Below are 26463 nucleotides of genomic sequence, written 5' to 3' on the forward strand. Positions count from 1 at the left end.
TGAGAGGCCAAGTGAAGGAAGTAATTCCTGGCAGAACAGAGTAGATGCCTGTTGGGGGCGGTGAGGAGCCAGTCGTCTAGGTACGGAAAGACCTGTATTCCCTGAAGCCTCAGGTGGGCCGCTACAACTGCCATCACTTTGGTGAACACCCTGGGGGCTGTGGTGAGACCAAAGGGAAGGACCCTGAACTGATAGTGACTGGCTCCCAGCCGGAAGCGGAGAAACCTCCTGGATCGTCTGTCCATCAAAATGTGGTAGTATGCATCCTTGAGGTCTATAGAGCACATCCAGTCATTCTCCTGTAGGAATGGGAGAATAGATTGAATGGTGACCATCCGGAATTTTTCTTTGGTGACCGCTAGGTTCAGAAGGGACAGGTCGAGGATTGGTCTTAAGTCCCCCGTCTTTTTTGGCACCAAAAAGAACCTGGAGTAGAAGCCTGATCTGGACTGGTCTTAGGGGACAGGCTGGATTGCTCTTTTTTCTAGCAACTGCTTTATTTCTGCGGCTGCTGCCTCCCTTTGATTGGGTGGGACATCGGGGAGGCTCCGGGGTCTGAGAGGACAATTCAGAAAAGGGATAGTGTAACCTATGGATATGATTCGAAGCACCTAGCGATTCATTGTAATTGACTCCCAAACTACTAGATGCCTCGAGAAGCGCCCCCCGACTGCCTCCAGAGTGGAGCAGCCAGGTAACCCCTCAGGGTTGCTGTGCGGGCCGATCCAAAAAGGGTTCTCTTGACCCGAAATTCTTTGGTCTCCGTCTGCCTCTGGACTGGCATCCACCCTGTCCTCCTCTGCCTCTGAAGGAAGAGGGGTCCAGAGCGAAACGGGACTGTTGAGATTTCCAGAACCACATCTTCTTTTGTCCCCTTTGGTTCCTGGAAAAGGACCTCTGGGGAGCCAAGAAGTGGATCCCGATGGCAGACAACATCTTCCCGTCTTTCTCGCTCTGGACCAGCGTGTTGCAGACGGTCTTGCCAAACAGCGAAGAGCCGTCAAAAGGGGCATTTGCGAAGGATGCCTTGAAGGGTACAGCAGAAGCGGAGCCAAGCATGCCGCCGTAAGACAATGCCCACTCCGCTAACTCTAGCAGCTCCTTCCGTGCCATGGGAAATGAGACGCATAGAAGTGTTCGAAATAGACTTAAGAGTGGTAATTCGGGCTAAGAATACTTTCTTATCCTCGGCCGACATAGACTCTGGGGGCGACCCTGCGTATTCTTTGATGAGATCCCGCTGGAGTCATATCACATGTGCCATGTAGTTCAGCGACCTTACAGAGAAGGTGGCTAAAGCAAACATCCGCTTCCCTATGCGATCCATCGTCCGAGACTCCTTGTCGGGAGGCTGGACCGAGGAACTCTCCTGGGCCAGTTCCTTCTTGGTGGCAGCCGCCACCAACATGGCATCTACTGGAGCACCCTTGCTCCAAACTGTCCTATATGTGGGTGGACTAAGAATTTCGTCAGGTCTCTTTGGTATGGGCTCCACTGTGTCCGGTTCCTTCCATGCCCTGGTATTGATCAGATCTACCAGGGGATCGGTGGGAGGGGACACCCAAGAGGTAGATGGGCCTGCGTCAAACGCCTCCAGAAACACAGACTCATCGGAGGAAGGCCTTTGGGCTGACCAACCCTCTCTAATATGAAGCATTTCCATAATGTCTTCGAAGGAGACGTCCTCGGAGGGTGACCTGTGGGAACCTTCCCCCTCCTCTAAGTCTGTGTCCTCTATCAGGGACTCAGGTGAGTCCAAGTGCCTCCTCTTGCACTTATGTTTGTGAGGAACCTCCTCGGGGGGGGGGGGGGGTTGTCCGAGGATGCCTCACCAGCCACATCCTGTTCCTCTAAGGGAACCATCTGGGACGTAGGCGCAGGCTGTCCCTGGGGCCGGGTGATGGAAGGTAGGCCCATCTGAGAGGGAGTGATGGGTGGAACCGCAGCAGGAGCCTGGGGCCTTGAGTCCCTTGACAAGACCCTCTCCACAACATCGAACGCTGAAGAACTGCTCTCTCTAAGCTCTGAGAGCAGCCCCTTCAGATCCGAGGTGCGGACCGGAGCTGGCGCTGATGCAGTCAGATCCGAAGGGCCAGTGTGCTCCGACCAAGACAGAGCCGAAGACACATTAACACCTCCAGATCCGAAGCTCAGATCACGGCTCCGAGAGCTCGGATCCAAAAAGGGACCCAACAAGCTCGAGGGTGCGGTCGGAGCCAAAGAAAGTTGTACTATCGGCGCCGAGCCTCCCCCGGTTCCGATGCTGCCTGGATCCGATGGCTCTGAACCCCGGAAGTGGGTTGGAGAAGGAGCAATCGGGTGAAAAAGGGGGTCGAGCTCCCCCCCGGAGGGGGAGGCAAGATCACTCCCATCTGTAGTTGGGCCTGGAGAAACCTATGCATCATCCGGTCCATATCTGCATCTGACAAGCTTCTTGTTGATTTTGAAGAGGCCACCAAGGCAGGCCTGGAGTGACGCCTCGAAGACCTCGAAGGTGACCGGGTCTCCTCCTCCTCTGGCCCCGGGGAAAAACGGGGTGAATGGAGCTGGGAAGAAGAAGGCCTGGAGGCCCTAGGAGAGACTAGCTGCTTCGCTGGCGGAGCCGAAGAGGAAGCTTCGGCACACCGCTTGTGGTGCTTCTCCTTTTTTCTCTCACTCCTAGATTCCCTCTCCTCCTGAGCCTTGGTGGGAGGGTGAGTCCTGGCCAGGGGAGCACGGATGGAAGGTGGCACCGCTGCGGTAGCAGCCGGTGCCGCCGAGGGAGAAGAGGACGAAGCCGAGTCCGGGGGCAGAAGTCCCGCCAGAATCAACTTTGACCTCCTATCCCTCAAAGCCCTGGGGTTGAAGGCTGCACAAATAGTGCAGCCCGAAGAAAGATGATCAACCCCAAGGCAGATAACACACCGAGTGTGGCCGTCTGCCGGGGATAGCTTATGGCCACACTCGGTGCATTTAGAAAAGAAAGTTTTAGGGGCCTCGGCCATAGTTGTAAAAGGGCCTAACCCAAACACACCTTCACACACACGGGAAGAGGGAGACTAGAGTAACTGAAAATGTATAAAGTTTTAGCAAAAAAAATTAGCTAAATCAACTACAAAAGGGAACAACACTCACTCGTTAACAATTAAACTAAAAACTAGGTAAAAAACAGAGGAAATTTTCTTCAAAAACTCACGAAACCCTACGCCTGGAACTCATTCTAGGTGCTTGAATAAGCTGCGGCAAACGAGATCTCAGGACAGAGAAGGATGGCAGGGGGTTATGGGTAAGAAGGAGGAGCTTGGAGCTCGGATATTAGCTGAATAAAGCTGCCGGCTCGGATCTGATTCGGATCCGATACCCACAGGTTAATGAACAAATGAAGTTAACTACTTCAGATTAAATTTATTGGGCCTCCTAGGGACAGGCTCCATGGTGTCCGGAGACTCCCACTCCTTTCATGAGACCAGTTCCATGAGCTCATCGAAGGGTGGAGACACAAAAGAGGTGGAGGGTTGAGATCCGGAAACCTTCAGGAGAACCGACTCATCTTCAGTAGGGTTGGTGGGCTTCCAGCTACCTCTCTGCTTAAGGATTTCTAATATATTTGCAAATGAGATATCTTCAGAGGGGGACCCTTCTGATTCATCTAAGTCAGTGTCAGATGTGAGAGATTCCTGTGGGGAGTCTAGATGCTTCCTCTTGCAAATTCTTTTCCTAGGAACCTCATCAGTGGGAACTTCTGGTGAGGTCTCAGAAGAGCAGGGGCCACCCAGTGGGGCTTCCTGAGGCTCAGGGTCTCTACACTTCAAAGGGATCTTTGAGGCAAAAGTGAACACAGGTGCTTTTGGGGAGGAGGTAGTTGGTCCTGAATTTGTGGATGTCCTGGGGGACATTACTCTCATCATGGTTTCAAAAGCACCTCTGCTTTGATGAGAAGGAATCGCATGATCCGAAGAAACCACCAATCACCTCGGCACTGGAACAGTGGGCTCTGAACCAGAAGTAGGAGCCAAACTCATCCGAGCTGAGGCCCCGAGAGGCAAAGTCGGAACCGACAGGTCAATCTGACTATCCTCCCTGGACCCGACCGGAGAGTGTCGGCTCCTAGACTCCTCAATGGGTGCCGAGGAAGTCTGAGTGAATGGAACCGATGACACTGGAGCAGGCATTACCTCCAAAGGCTCCACAAATATCAGGTCCAACTCCTCCAGCTCCGACAGACTGGTATGGCTCAGAGGAGGAAAAGAAGTAGATGGAATAGCAGTTTTTGGTTCTGAAACCACTTGGGTCGGAACAATAAAAATTTAGCAAACGCCAGTGCCTGTAGCAACTTTTTCACCACACAATCTACATCCAAATCAGATAGGTTAATTGAGGACCAAAATGAGTGGATGGAGGGTGGTACCGACTGGAGTACAGGAGATTTCAATACTTCGGATACCGGTTCCAGGACTGCGGACCAGCTCGGAAAAAACAGGATGCTCGGCTCCGAAAGCTATGGAGCCAATGTCGATGTTTTTTTAGATTTCGACAAATCCGATGAAGAAGTCTTAGAAGATTTGGGAGATTGACTAGTTTTATCCTGGTTGCCCAAAGCTTCCTGAAAAGAAGATTTTACCAGTCCTCTATCTATCAGTTTTCTTTTCCTTTCATGCAAAACTCGGAATGGCAAATGGAGCAACTCTCTTGCAAATGCAAGGCACCCAAACAATAGACACAGTTTACATGACTATCAGTCACTGTCATCTTTTGTCCACACTTCAGACATTTTTTAAACCCAGACTTGGGATGTTTGTCTTTATCCTGGTCAGCCATGACACTATCTAACTATACCAAGAAGACTTGAATTATCCAACAAGAATGTACACACACACACACACACACACACACACACACACACACACACACACACACACACACACACACACACACACACACACACACACACACATGCACACACACCAAATTTTACTATCTATAAATTCTTATAAAAAAACTATACTAAGCTATTCCAATTATCTATATAAGGCACACCAAGAAGGGAAGGGAATACTAAACGCCTATAAAAAATAAAGGCCAAAGGGAGAAAGAGAACTATCAAACTTTTAAGCTATGAAAGATCTAAGTTACAACAAGCAATAACTATCAATAACTATTAATATAAAAGACAAAATTTAGAAATTGTTTTGGAAAAAGCTATACTGGCCTGAGCTGTGCTAGGAAACCTCTGATCTGTTGCAGCGGCAAACTACATCTGAGGTAACTCAAGGTGCATCATGGGATAGGGACTTGGCCTCGAACTGTCTGAAGACCTTGAGATTTGTAGTAGGCCGACTCAGAGCTGAGGATCAACTCCAAACCCATCTGTAAGAATGAATGGCGAGATAGAGCAACTTCACACCCCTGATTTCCCTATTATTTGGCAATTTGTCTGGGCATGGAACTAACTTACTACCTTTGTATGCCTCAAAGAAATCACTGTAGGTTCTGCTATATCAGATTTTTGTAAAGATATTAGTGGATCTGCTGCACTCTATAGGGCTTATCCAGTTTCCTGGGTACAGGGACTAGGGAGTCTGACTGCAGTGATGCCATTTCCAAGGCATCTTGAAAAGCCTTGAATAATGGATGGAACATTGTGCGCTTAGGTTCCTCTAAACCAAGGAGGTCAAATATATCTGCTTTTGGATATCTACTTCTTTCCAATTTGCAATGCTCCCTTGTTCCCATAAGGATGCCCTCAAAAGACACACAATGTTTCTGCGACTAAGAAGAGAAAAAAAAAAACCTTCATCTTTGTCTCACCTGAGGATGAGCCATTTTGGGCTTATAAGTTAACTATCACTGTCATCCTCATTGGTGAATGCAGCAGTCTGTGAAGTGTGAAATATTCCTCTTCCTCATGATCAGCTCGGTGGGGGGAAATAATGGAGATTTGTTTATTGTCAGTTGCCACTACTTGGAACAGTTCTTCAGCTAAAATTTTAAATCTTGAATGGATGTGGTTATAAGACCTGCTTCCTTTGAGAGGATGTCATGGGATTCCTTCTTGCTCTAATATTCTAGGTGTGGAAATTTGCTTTTTAAGGCTCTATAGTCCAGCACCCTGTGCTCCTCCTGTCTGTCTCTATTATGTTTATGAGCCATTAATGACAGAGGGCTCAGTTATTCCTCTTAAGAAAGCACTGTAGCCTGTGGCTGGAGGTCTGCCTTTAAGAAACAGTGAACGTAGCTCATCTTCTTCTTGGTGCTCAGCCCAAAAGGGCATCCTAGCAACTACCTGCACGTCTGCCTCTAAATTGGTAAGATAGAGGCTGGTAGAGAATTCAGACACTTCTACCAGGGAGTTGAAAACTAAGCAGCAGAAACCATCCCAAAGCATTCACGACACATTTAAGATAACGTGTCTTCTCCTTAATATCTTTCTTATAATCTCATTCATTCTCCTTGTGCTGTTACTTTGTTTTGGGATCCTTCTTATGATGAAGCCCTTCCCTGATGAAACAGATGACTCTTCAGAAGGTTGTAGCATGGCATCTTATGTCTTCTGTGTAAGACCTGCTCCCAGTGCATCTCTCTGACATCTTTTATATTTTCTTAGTAACCCTGCACACGTCTGGCAATCAAATGACAACTGGAACTCTCCCAAACAAAAAGGAACTTAGTATAATAATCTTTATACAGGATCTGATGCCCATGTTCACAATGTTTCTTTAAGCATGCAGGAGGCATACCCTGAGAAGGGTCTACTACAAATGCTTGAGCCCCAGGCACTTGAAGACTAACGTCTCACAGCGAAGGACTCAGGCATCCTGTAGCTCTCATGGGCTGCTGTTTGTAATCAAACTCAACATGTTCAGGTGACATTTGTCAGCCATGCAGAGGAAAAGTGCAGTAACCCCACCTCACCTGAATACAGTACTCATATTCAATCAAGACAGTATAGTGGCTGTGGGGAGAGAGTGGGAGGAATGGGAACATAGTTTAGAGTTTCAGGCAGTGATTGGGAATGGGATTTAGGTTTTGGGGAGTTTAGAGTTCTGGAGCGATCGGGAACTTTAGGCTTAGGGAGCGGGATCGGAATTTTAGGTTTAAGGAGCAAGAGGCAAGTTTAGGGTTAATGAGTAGGAGTGGACTGTTAGGGTTAGGAGTGACCAGGGACTTTAGGTTTAGGGAGAGGACAGTGGAATCCTTTTAGGTAGTGATCAGGGTCTTTAGGGTTTGAGAGCAGACGAGGAGTGCTATGCTTATGGACCAGATAGGAGTTTTAAGGTTAGTGTTAAGTCTGGTAGGTCTATGTAGTTCAGTAGGGATTGAGCTTGTGGGAATTAAGGGATGTGCCATTTAGAGGAAGTGGCAACAAGCAAGTGTATTGTGAGCTACTATCACAAGATCACTTTGTAGTAGACTCTCTAGGAACTTTAATGATTGTCCAACAAATTTTACTGGCAAACTTACTAAATACTTTCGAAACAGAAACTAATGATAAAGCACAAGAAAATTTCCCTTGCAGTGCACTTAACCTTTGAAGATTCTCAGTAGGAGCTCTGAAGCTATAGGCCTGGAGAGCAATTCTGGACTTAAACTTCAAGATGCACACATGCCTGCAGCAAAAAAGAACTGAAGATGATGCAGATCAACATCCCTTTTATCCACAATACCAAAGTGCATGTCTACATATGGTGGATTTTAGCCTGCACCCTGATGTATACAGATCTCTGGGAGTCAGGACAGTTGGGCAGACATTAGTCTGTAGCTAACTCCAATATGTTAGAAATACTACTGCATCAGTGACCTTATGATGGACATCTGGAGGTGACACCTGGATTAGACCACACAAAACAGAAAGAGAGGGCAGGGGCAATAGTGAACAGAATACTGCGGTGTACTTTCAAGGACACAGACTTTAAAATGTAATGATTCAATTCTACCAAACTCTGGTTAGGCTACTCCTTGAATATTACATGCAGTTGTATAAAATACATCAGAACAGGAATATCAGACAGTTGGGAGGAGTACAGAGGAGGACACCAGAAGGGTATGTAAGATGGAAAGAAAAGGGTATGGCCAGAGATTAAAGGATCTGAACCACTTCTCACTACTTCAAAAAAAAAAAAAAACAGACAGGGCACATTACATAGGTCTACAACATCATGCCATGGAGAAGTGAAGGGGGTCACACAGAACAGAAAGGATGGAGGGTGGAAGCAGTCTGTAGACACTAACTATTCCCCGTAACAGCTAAAGTACTTCTTAACAGAGAGATAGTTGCTATCTATGTTTCCTCTCCCTTGGATCTCCACATCTACCATCAATGTTTCCTCCTCTCTTCAGATTCCAAGTCTGTTGCATCTAGCTATAAAATGTCCTACACAATATCCAGCTCTGGATGGAAAATCTCTACCACATCTCAAGAAACGTAAAACAAAATTAATGCTCTTTAATAACTCGTTTTGTAACACTGACAGTGACTACTTACTTTAAATTACTGCACTGAAAAATCAGCTTCTTGACACCATTAGGTCAACCGTACTCCAATGTCTAACCCTAGAGCAAGAGTTAAAATATGATATCTATATCCATAACACAGTCATCAAAAATGTGGCCTGCTTTACCATGTCAGACCATCTGCAATGAATTACTCAGGACTGTCAGGGCTTATCTCATTATTTCCCTTCTCTACAATGCCAATATCCTATATCAATTTGTAGTCCTGTCTTCCTAACAAACTTAAAATTACACTTTATGAAATGAAGCTAGTCTTCCTTCTGGACCACATCAGTGTGGCACATCAACAAGTTTAAACTGCCTCGATCAGAAAAAAAAATTGCTGTCATTCAACTCTCTCTCTTCCCTGCACCCTTAGTCTCTACACCTCCAGGACCCTCTAGCACTCTAAATCAAACATTGTACTTCCTTCAACACACAATAGATTTAGTGACTCTAGTTTCATTTGTAGTTTCCAAATTATGGTGCAGACTTCTGCAGAACCTGAGGCACTTCAAATCCTCTTGTCTCTTCAATCGTTCCAGAAGACTTTGCCTTGTCTTTTAGCATCCATTTGACTGCCTTTCCTCTACTCCCTTACACTCAGACACCAGACTCCCACATTCTTCTGTATCTGTCACCTATTCATTGTCCAGGTGAGTGACTTTGCTGCTTTAACATCCTCCACATATATTAAAATTCTTCCCCACTCGTACTACATCTCTTTCTCTTCTGATTGTTTCTTATCTCAATTTTCTTTCCACACTTTAGGAGATTCAGTGACCTGATTGTTGATCTCTGTTAGGAGATTAAATGACCTGTTTTTTGTTCCTTATCTCTTTGCATAAGGTTCTTCATTCTTCACCTGCTTCATTTCTCAGGTGGGCCTGTTGCACTACGATAGCCACTTCTTACTTATAAAGAAAACTCTGATCTTCATTCAATTACTGTCATATGCTATGTGTACTTCATTCCTGTGGGAGTATAATAAAACATCCCTTGAAACAGATAAACCAGTTTCTCTTTAATGGTTACAAATGATTTTAGGTATGATGACACATCTTTTGAAATGGATGCATTGATTGGTATCTCCAGTGATACCCCATAATGTAAATAAAGTAATTTACATTTGTTACAATGGCTTGCACCTCACAGCAAGAGGTTCTCCCATTTGATTCTCGGCTGGAGTGCGGGGAGCACCTTCTTTGTGGAGTCTGCATGTCCTCCCTGCGGTTGGGTGGGCGTTCAAAAGACATGCATAAATGGGCATGCCTTTGTTGAAGGTTGAACGTCGAGCTGGCACCTCGGCGTTTGTCAAAATCTACTGCCAATCATTAGCGGACCAGAGTCGCGACCCCTAACCGGGAAAAGCCAAAAGACAACAACAACAATGGCTTGCACTGCAAATTTCAAATGTGCACAATGATTTACATACTTCTACAAGTATGCTGCCTCTTTACTTTTACAGGAATTGATGTAAATAAAGTAAATGATATTTGTTAGAATGACTAGCATAGTCATTTTCATATGTACACAATGGCTTATTTATTACTGTAACATATGCCATTTCTTAACTTGAACTGGAGCTTTTCTTCCTGGGACCTCATGGCAAATATGTTCATCCTAGCTAAACTTTTCCGATCAAGAAATGTAATAAATAAATGAATGGACTAGCAGCATGACGACAGTGGCGGTGGTAGGGGGAATCTGCAAAAACATTCAATCCAGGGTGGGATAGGTGTCAAAAGGGTGAAGGGGGGGGGCATTACCAGGGAGGTGGAATTCTGAACACACGTAAAGGGAAGATTAGACAGGCTAACTGTCTCCTGCCATTGAGAAACTGTAATATAGTAAGTAAATAAATAACACATTAACTGCAGCCTGCCTGTGAAGGAAAAGATTATCCCTTTGGTCAGAATGGGAATGTGTCCAATTAAATCCCAGCAGTACTGATACTTACAGCAGTTGCATCAAAGAGATGGAAAGCAGCAAATATTGGAGCGACTTCTGCAACTAATGCAACAACTTCTCTGTAAGACAAAAAAAAACAGAGTTTGTAATCAACAATTTAATTTTGGAAAACAGAGATACATTACTTAAAGAATATTATTACATAAAAGTTGGTGGGATATAAAGAATGGAAAATTATAATTAAAAGAAGACATAGACTTCCACAATATTTCACAGATGCTAAAGTCTTTACATGCACCATAATGATGAACTTAATTGAGATGTAATAAATGCTGCTTCATAACATAATTATAAAAAGTTTTTTAGTACTGATCTCCTACTTAAGGAAATAGCAAAACACTAACACACTTAATGCTTAAACAAAGTCCCAATAACAATAATAATAACAATAGACCAAACTTACATTATGCCCTATGTGGTAAGAGTGTGATTATAACCCATACTATACCATTTCTAGTTACAATGGGGTGATTATAACCTATAATGTATAATTTTTTAGTTCCAAAGGGGGTGCTTATACCTCATACTATGCCATTTCTAGTTCCACTATAGGGTTTAGCATCTTAGGACAGATTGTCATTTGTGACCAAAATATTTATCAGCTTTGTGAGAGGCAGTCTTTTGCTATTTTCTATTTAGTATGTCAGTATTTCAAAGCATCCCAAAACACTCATCTCCAAAACTAATATTTCTCTAGAAATATTTTTTTCCAGCCAAACAGTTTACACTTTAAGTAGAATTTATCCATACTATCCAGACAGCCCTATGTCACTAAATAATAAAAAGAAACCCTGTTCCTGGATAGAGACTCTGCCAATGGAACAAAAACACAAAGAAACAAACCAAACAGTATCGCCATGGCTTAAAGGCAAAAATAACTTTAATACAAAAAATGAGTAAGAGCTTTCACGACCTGTCGCTTCTTCAGACTCTCACAATAACAGCACCTGCTCCCTATTTAAGACCACAACTCCTCATTCAATTAGTCAAATGTATTAAACATACAGCTCTCTCAAAGGCATACACATATCTTCTCATAAACATTATACATTCCTTTTAAGAGCAGGGACTAAAGAAATATGCTCATTTAAGCCTGGTGGAGTGCCAGCATCTAAATTTAGCTGCCACATCAATTTCTTATACTCAAGGAAGGTCTCCCAGTCCTCTCCCCTTTCTGGAAAGTTGACTTTTTCTACAACCCAAAACTTAAAATTTGCCTGCTTACAACTTAAGGTGTGTTTATATAGGGCATTTGTCTCTTTTTGCTTACTGATCTCATAAGAATATTCCTATATCCGTTGCTTCGACTTTCTCTCTGTTTTCCCTATATAATATGAGGGGCATTGTGTGCAATAAGCACTATACACTACACCTTTTGTGTTGCAGTTGTAATATCCTTTTTCTGTTAATTTCCTCACATCACCTCATATTGTTATATCTTCCTTGTTCTATATATATATATATATATATATATATATATATATATATATATATATATATATATACATACACACACTGAGCACAAGCCCCACATCTGTAGGTACCAATTTTATTTCTCCCTTGATTTTGATGTACCACCCTTTCAAAAATATTTTTTTTTAATTTGGGCCCCTTTTGTATCCAAATTTTAGAGTTTTAGCAAACACATCTAAAGTATTGGCACTTTTGAAAATAATTCCCAATATCTTGTGATAATTTCTTTTACCACCTTGGTGCCTCCGTGGTAATCTATAACCATAAAGATTTTTCTTTATTCCCTGCTCTTAAAAGGAAGGCTTTAGTATTATGAAGTTTTATATATATATATATATATATATATATATATATATATATATATATATATATATGTGTGTGTGTGTGTGTGTGTGTGTCTGTGTGCGTTTTTGTGTGTATATGTGTCTTTATATATTGAATGTATATAACATATATTTTATGTCTTTTATATATAAGTTTGAATTTAGTGTGTATTTTAACGTCAAGTTTTTTTTTAGATGTGTTTCTTTAAATTAAATAATATGGGATGGTAATTGTATTATGCTAATTGAATGATTATTGCTCAATTAAATTCATTTGACAAGGTACAAAAGAGGATTAGTTACACAGTATTATTCTGAAGAAGTTCCCTTGTGAGGAATGAAAGTGCTTAATCTGTGAACTTTGTGATTTGGTACTGGATATTAAATTCCTTTCATCTTTTACGTGAGCCTTCAGTGTGTTATTTTGTGAACTGTCAGCCTTTATTGGACCCAGCAGCTGTCACTGAGTGGTTTGTAGTGTAGGGTCTGATGAAGTTTGCTGACAGAGCAAACGAAAAGTGCTACATTACTACATTAAACTTTTTGGATTTTACTGGCGTGCTACTAGTTTTGCTTTCACCAGGTTTTCTTTGGGTTTTTGGTTTGTAGTGTTATCAACTGTGATCTATTCAAACATCTATTATTATGATCTAGAGAATGGACAACCTGTACATCTCCACTCTGATTAAAGAATGAACTTTCTCCAGTAGGATGTTAATTTACAGATAAACTTGCTTGAAAATGAGTCTGCTGCTTCATGGCAACAGATTAAGCTGCAGTGGTGCTTGGACTGTAATGAAGCTAATGGCCACTATTATATTATGCTCACTAAGCAGAGTTTTTGCTGTTTAGTGAGTGTAAAATTAAAAAAAAAAAATTAATAAAAATAGAAAAATGTGTGTGTGTGTGTGTGTGTGTGTGTGTGTGTGTGTGTGTGTGTGTGTGCGTGCATGAAATTAAAAATGAGAGGGACTGAGCCATTATTTTACACTCACTAAATAGTGCTGTTGCTGTTTAGTGAGTGTAAAATAAAAAAGAAAATTAATAAAAATAGAAAAGTGTGTGTGTATGCGTATCTTCTTCTTCTTTCAGCTTTTCCCGGTTAGGGGTCGCCACAGCGGATCATCTGTCCACTCATGATTGGCAGTGGAGTTTTTTTACAGTGTCGAGTTGCCAGCCCAGTGCCCAACCTTCCACAGAAGGTGCACACACTCACACCTAGGGCTAATTTAGAGTGTCCAATCCACCTACTACATGCCTTTGTAATGTGGGAGAAAACCGGAGCACCCGGAGGAAACCCACACGACCACAGGGAGGACATGCAGACTCCGCACAGAAGGCACCCCAGCCGAGAATTAAACTGGAGAACCTCTTGCTGTGAGGCGACTGCACCACCGTGGCCGCCCTGTGTGTGTATGAAATTAAAAATGAGAGGGACTGAACCATTATTTTACACTTGCTAAGCAGTGGTGTTGCTGTTTAGTGAGAGTAAAATTAAAGCAAATGGATAATAAAAAAAAAAGTGTGTGTGTGTGTGTGTGTGTGTGTGTGTGTGTGTGTGTGTGTGTGTGTGTGTGTGTGTGTGTGTGTGTGTGTGTGTGTGTATGTGTGTGTGTATGAGAGAGATAGAAAGACTGATAGAGCAGTGGATGCACCTCTTTTAAAATTAAAAAGATATGCATACCTCTCAACCTCTTAGCTCAATGAAATCTGAATAAAGCCTAAAATAAAGGGGGGGGGCTCAAAAATAGGGACACATTTTAAATATTGCTCTTATTAGAAAGCTATTGTATTAGCAGGATTTTTGTTTGCATGCATTTTCTGAAGAATATGAAGACAATACTTCTCATCTGTCCTTGATTTTGACTCAAATTTTAGCTCTATCTCCCTTAATCCCGCCTACAACTGGTGACTTTTGGAAAGAGAAGGTGGTGAATTACACTTAATATACAATGACAATAAACAGAGATATAGACTTTTTTACTTCAGAAAATATATATTAATTCACATTCTCTTATTCTGTCAGTGTCTCAGATTAATATTACTAATATTTTAAGTGTCCCTGATTCCTTCTGGATTTGTCCCTGATTAGTTGTGAGCTACAATAAAGTCTGAAACTCAAATGTAACTTATTATTTAGTGACTTCAATGCCCAGTGATTTGACAATATATACTATAGCAAGTTTGAAACAGTAGGCAGAGAATCTATTTTATATCAAATATACACATGTATATACTACATATATATATATATATATATATATATATATATATATATATATATATATATATATATATATATATATATATATATATATATATATATATATATATATATATATATATATATATATATAGTAATTACAAAAACCCCAACAAATACAAACAATTTAAAAGACAGCCCATTCTCTAAGTACAATATTGTCCTCCATGGTGTGTGTTATTGTGTAAATAATGCCTTTCCAGGGGTGTGGAGGCCCCCCCAATTGTGGTGTCGAGGCTCAGAACACCCATAGCTGGGCATTATTAACACAATAACACACATCCTGTTAGGCACTACTGCTTGCAAGTTACCTACTCAGTTGTGCTATGTTTGCTATTAAATCACTTTTGCAGCATTCATTGCTTGTAAGAAGTTTCCCAGATCTTTGGCAGAGAGGGGTTGGAAGGAGAATTATTGGTAAAGGATGAACTGAAGGACATCCTTGACAACTCACATTCTAGTCTTGAAAAAGGAGTTCAATTTGTATCTCTTGATGGAGGTGTGGACTTAGAACCAGGTGGCTGCTTCTAGGATGGATCTGGTATCCATTCCATCCTCAAAAGCCACTGTGGTGGCTGCTGCCCTGGCACAGTGAGCTTTCACTTGACCACATAGACTGTGGCCCTTGTTGTGGTAGCAGAAATGGATACAATAACAGAGAGATCTGGAGATGGTATGCTTTGTCACTGGCTGTTCTTTTTTAATATCAGCCAAGGTCAGGAAATGAACAACTTTACAATTTTCCTGAAGTCCTTATACCTGCCCAGATCAAACTTGAACTGCCTGTGTACATCCAGAGAATACAGAATTATTTCACCCCCTTCTGTGGGTTTTTGAAAAAGGCAGGTAGCTGAGGGTCTATATTATGTGATCAAAGAATCTCTTCTACATAATGATTGACAAGTATACAGCAAACGCTGTAAACCGCGAATGGCCACGTCCTCGAATTTTTTCCTCTCGAAAAAAATTCACATGGCTGTAAAATAAAAAACAAACTTTAAAACGCCAATTAAGTGGGGGGGGGGGTGTCACCCCCCCAACTAAACATACCAACTCCGAGATCACTCTACATTGAAGAAAACCACAATTCCTGATAACGGGCAACTGAATTTTTTCCCCGAGGAAAAAATTTGAGGACATGGCAGTTCGCAGTTTACAGCATTTGCTGTATATGTGTCAATCATTATGTGTTTGAACAAGAGAATCTTCAATCACATAATACAGACCCAGGAGCTGAAGGGTCTGGCTGATGGTGAATTCTGATACTATCTTTAGCAAAATGGAGGGGTTAGTTCTATAGTATAACCTTGTCCATATGGAAAACCAGGAAGGGAGTCATGTATATTTGTGGCTGCAGCTCCAAAACTTTCCTGTCTGATTTTATAGCTACTAAAGGGGCAGTCTTCCAGGAGAGGAATTTCAAATTACTCATAAGTTTGAAGGTACACAGTTCAGGTCTTGGAGGGAGAACTACTTTTTTCCTTAGTGACCAAATGTGTAGAATCCCCTTGAGGATTTTTTTTTAACTTAGGACATGCTGGATAAGGGCTGATCTCAAGGGAGACAGACCAAAACAGTTGAAACATGGACTTTGATGGAGGTGTAGGTTGAACCAGCTGTAAGCAACTCACTCAGATATTTTAGGATCAGAGGTACCCTTACACTCCTGGAAGCCTGTCTAGGAGGAAAACCTTCTCCCCTTCTTTGTTTGAAGATACACAACTACCTCATGTAGTTTACCTTGAAACTTTTTACTATGTCCACTGTGTACTAGTATCAAAAGGTAATTAAAACCCTATGCTCCAAATTGTTTCAGATTCTGCAGATTTGGGTGGATTGGAAAACTCTTGTCAATGGACAGTAGGTCTAAAATATCTGGGAGTGTCTGGTGGCATCCCTCTGCCATCTCCATTAGCAGGGAAAACTGGTGTTGTCTTGGCCGAAGGGAGGCAAGAAGGAACATCTTTGTTTTTATTTCTTTTCTTACATTTTATACGACGCTGAGACTCAATGAGAAGGGCAAAAGACATACAGAAATCACCCTGCCCACATTGTGGAGAAGGCATATGTCACCCAGGCCTTCCTACATAGGCATCTGCAGCAAAACAGTCTCAGCTGTTTCCTTAGAAGAATATGTATCTGTGGAGCACCCCATTTGTGTACTAGTTTCCTGGTGTAACATCCACTCAAAATGGTCTGTCTTTGCCCTGCTGAATTTGTCTACAACAGAAGTTATTTCTGAGATGATATGCACTGCCTTTAGAAGTGTATTGTGTTTGTTCACTATTTCCCAGGCTACCATGGCTAACCTGCAAGTGGCAGAATCTTGTATATTCCTGTTTGTTGATGTAACACACAGCTGTAGTACTGTCTGTCACCACTGGGAGGGTACCCTCTTTCCAAAACTATCTCAAGGCCCTAAAGCCCTGGGTCAGAGCCAGCATCTCTTTTAAACTGATGTATTTTCCTCAGCTGGTGATGACATAAGCCCAGTACCTTCTGACCATGGGAGTTCCCTAGGCAAAGTCTGAGGCATCTGTGAACAAGGACTGGTTGGTGGGGTTCTATAGTAAAGAGTACCCCCCATTGAATTTGACCTGTGACACCAACAATGTAGTTCACTTGCAAGACAAGCTGAGGATTTTTTGGTATAAGGGGGTGGCAGTGTTAGGCCCACATAGATCTTAGGTGCCATTACAGTTTTTGCATGTGGAACCTGGACAGGATAAAGACTTAGTGTATACAAACTGCAACAAAGAGTATTTATTGATGCTGTAGGCCTGGACATCATGGTCTATTCCAACGCAGAAGATGCAACTGATGTAGAAATCTCTGTAAGGTACCTGTCTCCCACAGTCACACCTGCCCTTTTTAATACATAAGCAACACTGTAATAATCAAAAGGCCAAATCTAGAAGAATAAAATATTTTCCAAACAGGATATTTATCTTCATGCACGAACTGCAGTAATTAAGTTCTAAAGATGATGTGGATGCATGCTTCTATTACACCGTTACACTCCTGCGTGCCTACAGGTGAGTGTATGCCACATAGGATGAAGGAACCTGAGCTCTTGAAGACCAGCCAACTGAACAGGATGCTTAGTGGCAAAGTCCCAGAAATAATGAATGCTGCAACAGTGATCTAATGAAGAACGTCTTTGGGCTTCAGTCTGTCAAGTGCTCAACTATATTGTTTTGTAATGCAATTGTTGGTGTCATTTTCATTTATCATATGTTAGTCAGGTTTGCGGGCTATTCTAAGGATCCTTTCCAGGTAAGATGAGGTTCACTAAGAGTTAAACAATTAAAATACAGAGGTATAATGATCATTCAAGTTGTTTGAAGAACAAAAGTACACCACACATACTTTATTAGTTAATACTATTAAAACAAACTATATACCGAATCAAAACACTGCATGAAGTAATAATTATATGTAATACAATAAAAAAGATGAGATTAGAAGGAAAAGTCTTCAGTGCGGTAGAGGAAAAGCTGTGTTTACTGTTCTGTTTTACATCACACCAACATTCAGCCAAGATATTCACATATATTTCTGAATAGATGAACATGTTCAAAACTGATTCTGGATTTGTTAAATGTGTTATCAGTAAACAAAAAACATAGCTGCTTTACTGTCCAGTTAGAAAGTGCTCGAATCAAACAGGGCTCAGAAATGTGAAGGCTGTAGGCACTGGTTGATCAGAGCTGGGATGTTTTAACCTGGGAGCTGGGATACTGCCTCCCAGGTTAAAACATTTCACTAAAGCATCTTTAGGCACGTACACACCAGAGCTGCTCACATAATGCAGTATCTAACATTATAAACTTGGTATTAATGTCAGCAAATTGTCTTAGCACAGTGGCATGTACAATAGGATGGTCAATGGAACTAAATGTAATACATGTTAATTCTAATTACAACTTAATTTCTCTTTATGAAAAGGTCATAGCTGTTATGACACACCAGTAAAACAAATGGAGATGCAGCAAACTGACATATCAAACAGACAGACAGAGACTGATAAACAGATGAATGCACAGAGAGACAAAAATGGATAAATGAATGGAAGCATAAACAATTTAAGATTACTTTCAAGAAGCACAGTTCATAATATACAGATTGCCATATGATAACGAATTAAAAACACATAAATCCCTTAGAAAGTCATATGAAAGCAATATGTAAATAATAAAGTGCAAGTTTGCTGCTGAAGTTATACACGTTCACAGACTTCAGACATCTCTGAACAGATAGGTTCATAGGTGTTTAATAGGCTAACGACCACTAGGGACTTTTTAAGCCTAGCCATACATCCCAACTCTCTGACGAGTTCTAATACCCCTGATAAGTGTAAGCATGGACTTGCGAGATGAACCATTTACAGGTTACCTGTTTGCATCAGAGACATAGGTGCCAAACCAGGGATGAATTTCTGGTTTCCCATCCGATTGTCCAAGCTGCACTTGAATTGAATTAGGGAGGAACTCTGCTTCACATGGATGGGAAGCCTGCTCCATAGATGAGGTAGTCTCTGGGATACATACCTATCTCTCCAGCAGGTCATATTTACATCACAGGCAAATCTTTAGAAAGGGTAATTCTGGTACTGTTTGTTTTGTGGATATGCAGGAGGTCCATCAGAGCGGGGTCTGACAATACCTTGTATGCCAGGCATAGATCTCAAAAGCCTGTAGGAGACAGAATACAGGGAGAGAGCCTTGAGATGGTCTGCATAGGACATATTACTTATGTCCTGTATTCTTTTAGTGAGGAACCTCTGTGGACATTCCAGTTGTTTGATATGCCTGGTTAGGTACATACCAAAGGGGGCATTTTAGTCAGTGATAGGTCTGATGAATGCCAAATACAGGGGGACAATGACTTCCTTGGACTTAGATGCCATAGCTTTGTTTATAAGTTGCACAACATAGAATGATTTCCTCACCACTGCAGACACATGATGATCAAAGGCTAGATTACTATCTATGTGTGTCCCTAAGTCCCTGACTACTGGGTCACCTCTAAGGGGTGTGTTGTCAATATGACAGTTACCAGGGATGGATGACTTCCCAAAGGATACTATTATGCATTTCATGGCATTTAGCTTTAGTCCATGACTCTTGACACCAGTAGTTTGACTGTGTCAGCCCCTCCTGGAGAACATTTGTGTCAGTGTGAGGTTCTATGAAAGCTCCTAATTTGCAATCATCTGCAAATTTAGTTAGCCAGAGACCACTGACATTGGCCTTGACTTCTGAGAAGTAAATGCCAAAAAGGAGCAGTCCAAGGACTGATCCCTGAGGGACTTCACTTGTGACTGGTCTCTTTGCAGAGGTGGACTCCCCAATTCTAACTTCCTGGGTCCTGTCTGTGAGCCAGTTTGCTATCCACTGGGTGACATACAGGTTTGTACCTAACCTCTTGAATTTGTCAACAATGCCCGAGTGGGTTACTGTGTCAAATGCCTTGGCCAGGTCGAGCTAGGCAGTGTGAGTGATTCTGCCCTCATCCATTGCTTTGGTGACCTTCTCAAAGAAGTCCACCAGGTTGAGTAGGCATGATCTGCCCTTTATGAAACCAAACTGGGTTGGGTCCAGTGTCTGGAGGTTTACTATATCTCTGTTGATCATCTCCATGATAATTCTTTCCATGGCTTTACATATAAGACTAGTGAGACTTATGAGTATGTAGTTTCCACGGTCTGTAGGTGGCCCACTTTTGTGCAGAGGGATGACTGTTGCCTTTCCCCATTCATGAGACATGAAGCCTGTTTGGAGGCCACTGTTAAACAGTATTTCCAGAGGCCCTGATAGGTCATACTTTGTGCTATGTAGAAGTCATCCTGGGATATTGTCTGGGCCCAATGATGCAGTGTTCTTGGTCTTAGACAGAGCATTAAGGACCAGTTCCCTAGTGATAGCAGAGGGAGTTATATTTGATGATATTTTCTGAGGGATGGTTGAGGAGCTGAGAGGAGTAAAGCTGGAGCTGAATTTATCAGCCAGGAGGTTTGCTATATCTTCTGGCTCAGTATAGGTGCCTCCATTTACAATGAGCTCTGCACACAATTGTGTATTACCTTTGAGGTTGCAGACATAGCTAAAGAATGCTTTGTGGTTGTCTTTGGCCTAGGAAGTCAAACTTACCTCAAATTTGGCTTTGCTAGACTTTATTTGTCCTCTGAGTTGTTTGTTTAGTTTAATTAGAGTGTTTTTATCCTGCTGGGTGCTGTACCACCTAATTTTTGCCATGATTTTCTTCCTCACATCCGATTAATTCTGTGATTCCACTAGGGTGGCTTGTTTTTTGCGTTAGTTCTGTACTTCTTTCTGGTGGGTACAGCTGCCTCTATACAGCTATTAACATGCTTGTACAGGGTTTCTGTGAACAGTTCTGCATAGGCAGAAGTGTTCTCAGGGTTTATAGGGGCTTGAAATATTGCCAGGTTCTCACTTAATGGCAGGAGGTTAGCCTTATAATAGTTCCTGAATATTACAGGTTTAGCTGGGGGTCCAGGTTTTATTTTTACTTCAAAGGAGACCATTTTGTGGTCTGACGTTACCAGGGAAGGCATTACAGTAGGGGGTGTGTAGCACTTTCCCATATAAGTGAGGACCAGATCCAGTATGGTTGCACCCCTGGTTGGTGTACTGACTATCTGGTCCAGGGAGTTTGTGTTTACAAATTCCAGGAATCTCTGTGCATATAGGTTTGATGTCGCATAGGATTCCCAGTTAATAGTGGGGTAATTAAAGTCACCCATGAATATGGTATTGGGTTGGATGGTTAGTGTTTCTAATAAGTTTAAATACATGGTATTGGTTTCTTGGGTCATAGAGGGGGACCTATAGCTTGCAAGGAAGTGGTATTGTATTTCACCTATGGTGACATGAACACGGAGCAGCTCAAGTGCATTGCTCTGTTTGACCAGCCTTGAAGTATATTTTCCTCCAGTTTTTGGAACACTTTCTCTACAGAGTGTCCAAAGAGAAACTCCTTGTCCAAAGAGGCATTAAGGAGTCAGCTTTAACATGCTCCTAGAGGCATTAATTCCTTAGCCAGGTATGTCTTCTTGTAACTGATGCCATAGCTGCTGCCCTGTTGCTCTGCATGATGCATCAAGAGCATCATAGCCACATTCAAGTGAGTGCCTGGACACCTGGTGGCCAACATTGGCCAGTTCCTGAATGTTCCTCTTGAGTCTGTTCTCCTGGATCCCTTCTATCTTATTTTTTATTTGTTCTGGTACAGATTCAAGGTATTTGAGCAAGTGGAACTGGCAGCTGAAAACTCTCATGGCCAGGTAGCATTAGTGTAAGTTTCTTTTTTTTTTGCTGAATTGGTACAGCATTATAATTTTCCCCATCAATTTACAAGAGCTTCTTGATGCAGGCCCATTGTTCCCCTTGTTGGACTAGAGGTATACCACAATTGGGTCCACCAATGGATTCTTTTGAAGGTGTTTATTGGGGTTTAGCACCTTGTAAAAGGAGTTTAGCTTCCTTGAAGCAGGGTATAAGGAATCAGCCTGCAAGGATATCAAACACATCATCCAAGGCAACAGACACTGGGAGAGATTACCAAAGTTCTGGGTACAGGCAGACTCAGAAGCCTTCTGTAATTGCTCTGAACCTGGGCAAACCCTCTATTTTCTCACTGGAGGGACTCTGTTTTCCTAATAAATGTGTCACAAATAATAAATCCTCATGGAGTGAAGCTTAGAACAAGATGTCTCCAGAGTCTGAATCAAGGTATTATTTGATGGTGGGTGGGGAAGAGGTACCTCACCTAAATCAATTCCTCCTCATCAGAATCACAAGAATCTTAGTCCCTCTGAGGAAGATGTCCCTTTTCCCAGAGGACATTCCTCCCATAGGTTCCTTTTCAGGGAAGGTTGCTTGGATTTCATAAAATCCATGAAATCCTGTGCCAGTTTGACAAGGTCTTGTGATGTAGCCTAGGATGTAGGGGCTGGCAACATAGGAGGCATAGGCTGGGGCAAATCCTGCTGTTACTTCATATTGGGAGGCATCAGCTTGGATAAGATGGATGGCAAGGCCTAGGGACATGGACAAGTGTCTGAGGCCTTTGGCTAGGCCCCAAGAGTAACTTTCCTAATAACTACCTGAGAGATTCTGCCCTCAGCCTCATGAACTGACATGCTAGCATGAGAAGTTGGAACTTGCAAAGTGTTCTCAGACCTGAATGATGCCCACCTGTTATGGCTCACAAGGAAGTGGAGAGGGTTGAAGACACGGCAGTCTTCATAGTGATCATACCAGAAGTCTCAGGCCCAGTTGTCATTGATGTTGGGGGCTACAAATATGCCTCATCAGGGTCAATGACTTTGAACCACACTGGGGAGTCAGACATTACTAGAGTGTTGTCAGCCTCCCTAACTTCCTTCTCTTTTGGGCACTTCTCTTTGTACTTCTTTTGCAGGTTAGCCTGGGGACTTGCAGATAATACTGGATGCCTAGACCTATCAAGACCTTCATTAAGGTAATGGTTAAGGGAGTCAGTCTGAAATTTATAGTTATCTGATTGAAATAAGTACACTGAAAATAAGCACAAAGCTCACAATTAAGGATGTCATGCTAAGGGCCTATGCAGAAAAGACACCATGAGAGAAAGTCCCCATGTAGAATTTTCTTTACACATGTAATGCAATTGACTACTTTCACTGACTTTAATAGAAGAAAAAAACAATAGAAAAATATTAACAAAAGTTTCCCCAACAGTGTACTTAGCTTTCCCAAACAATCTCTGGTCTTTAGGCCTAACTGACAAACTGATGATGTAACTGACATTATTCTGCATCTGTATGACACAGCAAGAAAGAACTATGGATAGTGTCAGCTGACTCCTTTGTACCACTGACATTCTGATATTGGGCAGGGAAGCCATCTGTTGGCTGTTAAGATAGTGACATTCTCTAGTGTTTTGGCACACCTCAGGCTCTTGCAGGCAGGAATTCCGAAGGCTCAGTACTACAGCAGTGACTACTAAGAACGTTCATATTTTTCTCTACATTTTCAGAAGCATATCTTGACAACATACAAACTAGGCACATAGTGTCAGCAACATCTTTGTTCAACTGAATTTATGTTTTCATACAAATGCAAGAAATGCCTTGCTGATTGCTTGTTTTTTTTTTTAGATAGTTACAGAGATAAGAAAAACTATGCATATATGTGTAAACAGCACTCAATATCTGTCAGGTTACATAATTTAGAGATTTATAGGTATTTACAAGATAAGAGATTCAGGGTGGGCATTGATGGGCCTAGCCTAATTTCTCCATAGCACAGTCTGGCTAAGTGACTTGTTCAAAGTCACACAGTAGGTAAACCTGGACAACAGGATGCAACTTGAGAAGACCTCATAACCTTAATCTAAAAACACACACACAGACACACACACACACACACACACACACACACACACACACACACATATATATATATATATATATATATATATATATATATATATGGATATCCACAATAACTGAACGCACTTTAACGAAAGCGCTTTCACCGAAAAAGCGCTTTCGTTAAAGTCCGTTCGAAAACCCCCCCCCCAAAAAAACAGTAAATCTTCTTTTATGCAGGGGGGCAAGCCCTCCTGCACCCCCCATGTGTGGAGCCGTGGCCCCTCCTACTTTTATATTCTCACTCCGAGGTCGCACTACAGTGGGGAAAAGGGAATTCTCCCTTAACTGCACCGTAGTGCGACCGGCACAACCAGCATACATAACCGAAAGTGCTGCTTCGGTGAACAGCACTTTCGGTTATGTATGTTCGGTGATTTCTGCTTTGGCAGAAAGTGTCGTTGGGGATCTGTATGGATCCTATATATATATGTATATATATATATATATATATATATATATATATATATATATATATATATATATATATATATATATGTATATATATATATATATATATATATTGAAATTATATGAAACACAACAAATATCAGTGTTTACAAAGTTGACTGCAAAACGTCAATTTTGCAAATTTCAACATGCAACTACACATGCACTAAGCAACAGCTTTGGAGCTTGTAAAAATTCAGTTAAAAAATATAAAACATCTGCGTCCCCACCAACTATGCTAATTATATATTCTAAGTCTGAGATCACACAATCTTAGGGAAACTGCTGACCTCGCACACCTGTTGATCATTTGTGTAGTTGACTATAATTTGTCAGTTAAACAAATGTCAACCAACAACAGTCAACAAATTCCAGTGGACAATATATATATAAATATATATATATATATATATATGTATATATATATATATATACACACACATATATATATTTATATTATTATATCACAAATAGTCGACATGTTAAATGATTGACACAAAAACATGTTAACCAGCATATTGACAACACACCTAATTGACACCCACTACATCAACAAATAAAACAAATTTCCTTTCCTGATGTATTAATCACAACCCTCCCAAAATTCAGCTCAAATTTTCCTGAATAATGGTAGTGTTATGGAAAGGGGTTCTCTAAGTTAAGGAGTACAGTTAAGGTTAGGTTCAGTAGCAGGGTTAGGGGGAGTATACATTAGTAGGATGTACATGGGATGTGTTAAAAATGATTCTAAGGCTTGAAAAGTTGCAATCAAAGTGACTTTTAAACATGTACAGAAGTATCACAGTGATGTAAGTAGTTCATTACATGAATAGTACTAATTGATGTAACTTCATGGATGTCGTCCCATAAACAGTATATAACATAATTATGCATGTGAGTGTACACAAATTTATTGTAAGCGCAACTGGAGAGGACACAAACTCAACTGAAAAAATACAGAAAAACAGTATTTTACTCCTTACAATACCCACACCCCTGCTTATCTAAATATACTAACACTGGGATAACACCACAGTGGGGAAAGGGAAATTTTTCCGATTTCACCATGATCACATGTACAGCTCTATCACAACTAAACTGCAATTGCACATATGGAAGCACTCTATTTAAACAATGATTTTCCACAGGACAAGAGAGGGAGAGTAAAAGATAGAGACAGGTATAGGTACAAAATAGGTATATTTATAACTTTAAATGGGGATGTAAAATGAGTACATATCTTTAAGTGCTCATGAGCCAGCTACAGGAAGTTGTGTGTCAGACGATATACTTTCTGGACTATTTAGTCTGAGAAAGACCACATGGAGGTTAAACCATATTTGTCTTATTTACTCACTCTCCTGACATTGCATAGCTCTGCTTATATAGGACAAACCTGCAAATTTTTTAGCATTGTTTGCCTAAATGGTTGTGGATACTAGAGCACAGTAATAAGCATGTCCAAACAGGACTACAATACAAGCAACTGCTGCATGGGATGAGCATGGTGTGCAGGCTCATTTCTGTTTTGATTGCAGTTCATGACTTACACCCAGGAGCTCCCATTTCCTAGAGCAGGTATGTAACTACTATAAAGACTAGCCATAGTATAGCTGTAATGGTTCCTTGACTCCAGCGAGTCTAGCAGTGGGAATGAAAGGGGCAATGGAAGTAGTATGTTGGACTCTGATCGAAATATTGCCACATTCAGATACATAAGGGTAAACCTGTACAGGCCCATGCCATGAAATGGGGCAAGACTGAATCCACTTGAAAGGATAGGTCCCTTCTACCTCCCTTGTGCAAACCCACAAAGGACCATCAAACGTTGAATGCAAGTGGGACCAGACAAGTAGTAGAGAGGCAATGTATCCATCTGTGCCACCGGTGACCAGGTTAAGGAACAAGCCTGGATCACTGGTGCAGATTATTGGAATGAATAAGAAAGACATGACTCACAGCATGCTTTCTTATTTTCATGTCCTGGATGATGGACCTGAGGACTGTGTTACTGGTGTAACTTAAAGCAGAGAGTGTGAGCCTTACCAAAGCACAGCAGTAATGATGTGTGTGGC

The 26463-nt window shown here is 41.7% G+C and overlaps 1 protein-coding gene across 4 annotated transcripts in view; it reads right to left on the bottom strand.

Annotated features, from left to right (window-relative positions):
- The window catches only part of LOC122787538 (multidrug and toxin extrusion protein 1-like), a 677270-nt gene that overhangs the window by 131817 nt on the left and 518990 nt on the right, over positions 1 to 26463 (bottom strand). For all 4 annotated transcript variants that reach the window (XM_044054307.1, XM_044054306.1, XM_044054309.1 and 1 more), the window contains exon 13: positions 10430 to 10499. In XM_044054307.1, the coding sequence (XP_043910242.1) occupies positions 10430 to 10499 (70 nt within the window). The remainder of the gene's footprint in view (positions 1 to 10429; positions 10500 to 26463) is intronic.

The sequence above is a fragment of the Protopterus annectens genome, chromosome 13.part0 (genome assembly GCF_019279795.1).
Source record: "Protopterus annectens isolate FY-2018-M chromosome 13.part0, PAN1.0, whole genome shotgun sequence".
NCBI classification, from domain to species: domain Eukaryota; kingdom Metazoa; phylum Chordata; order Ceratodontiformes; family Protopteridae; genus Protopterus; species Protopterus annectens.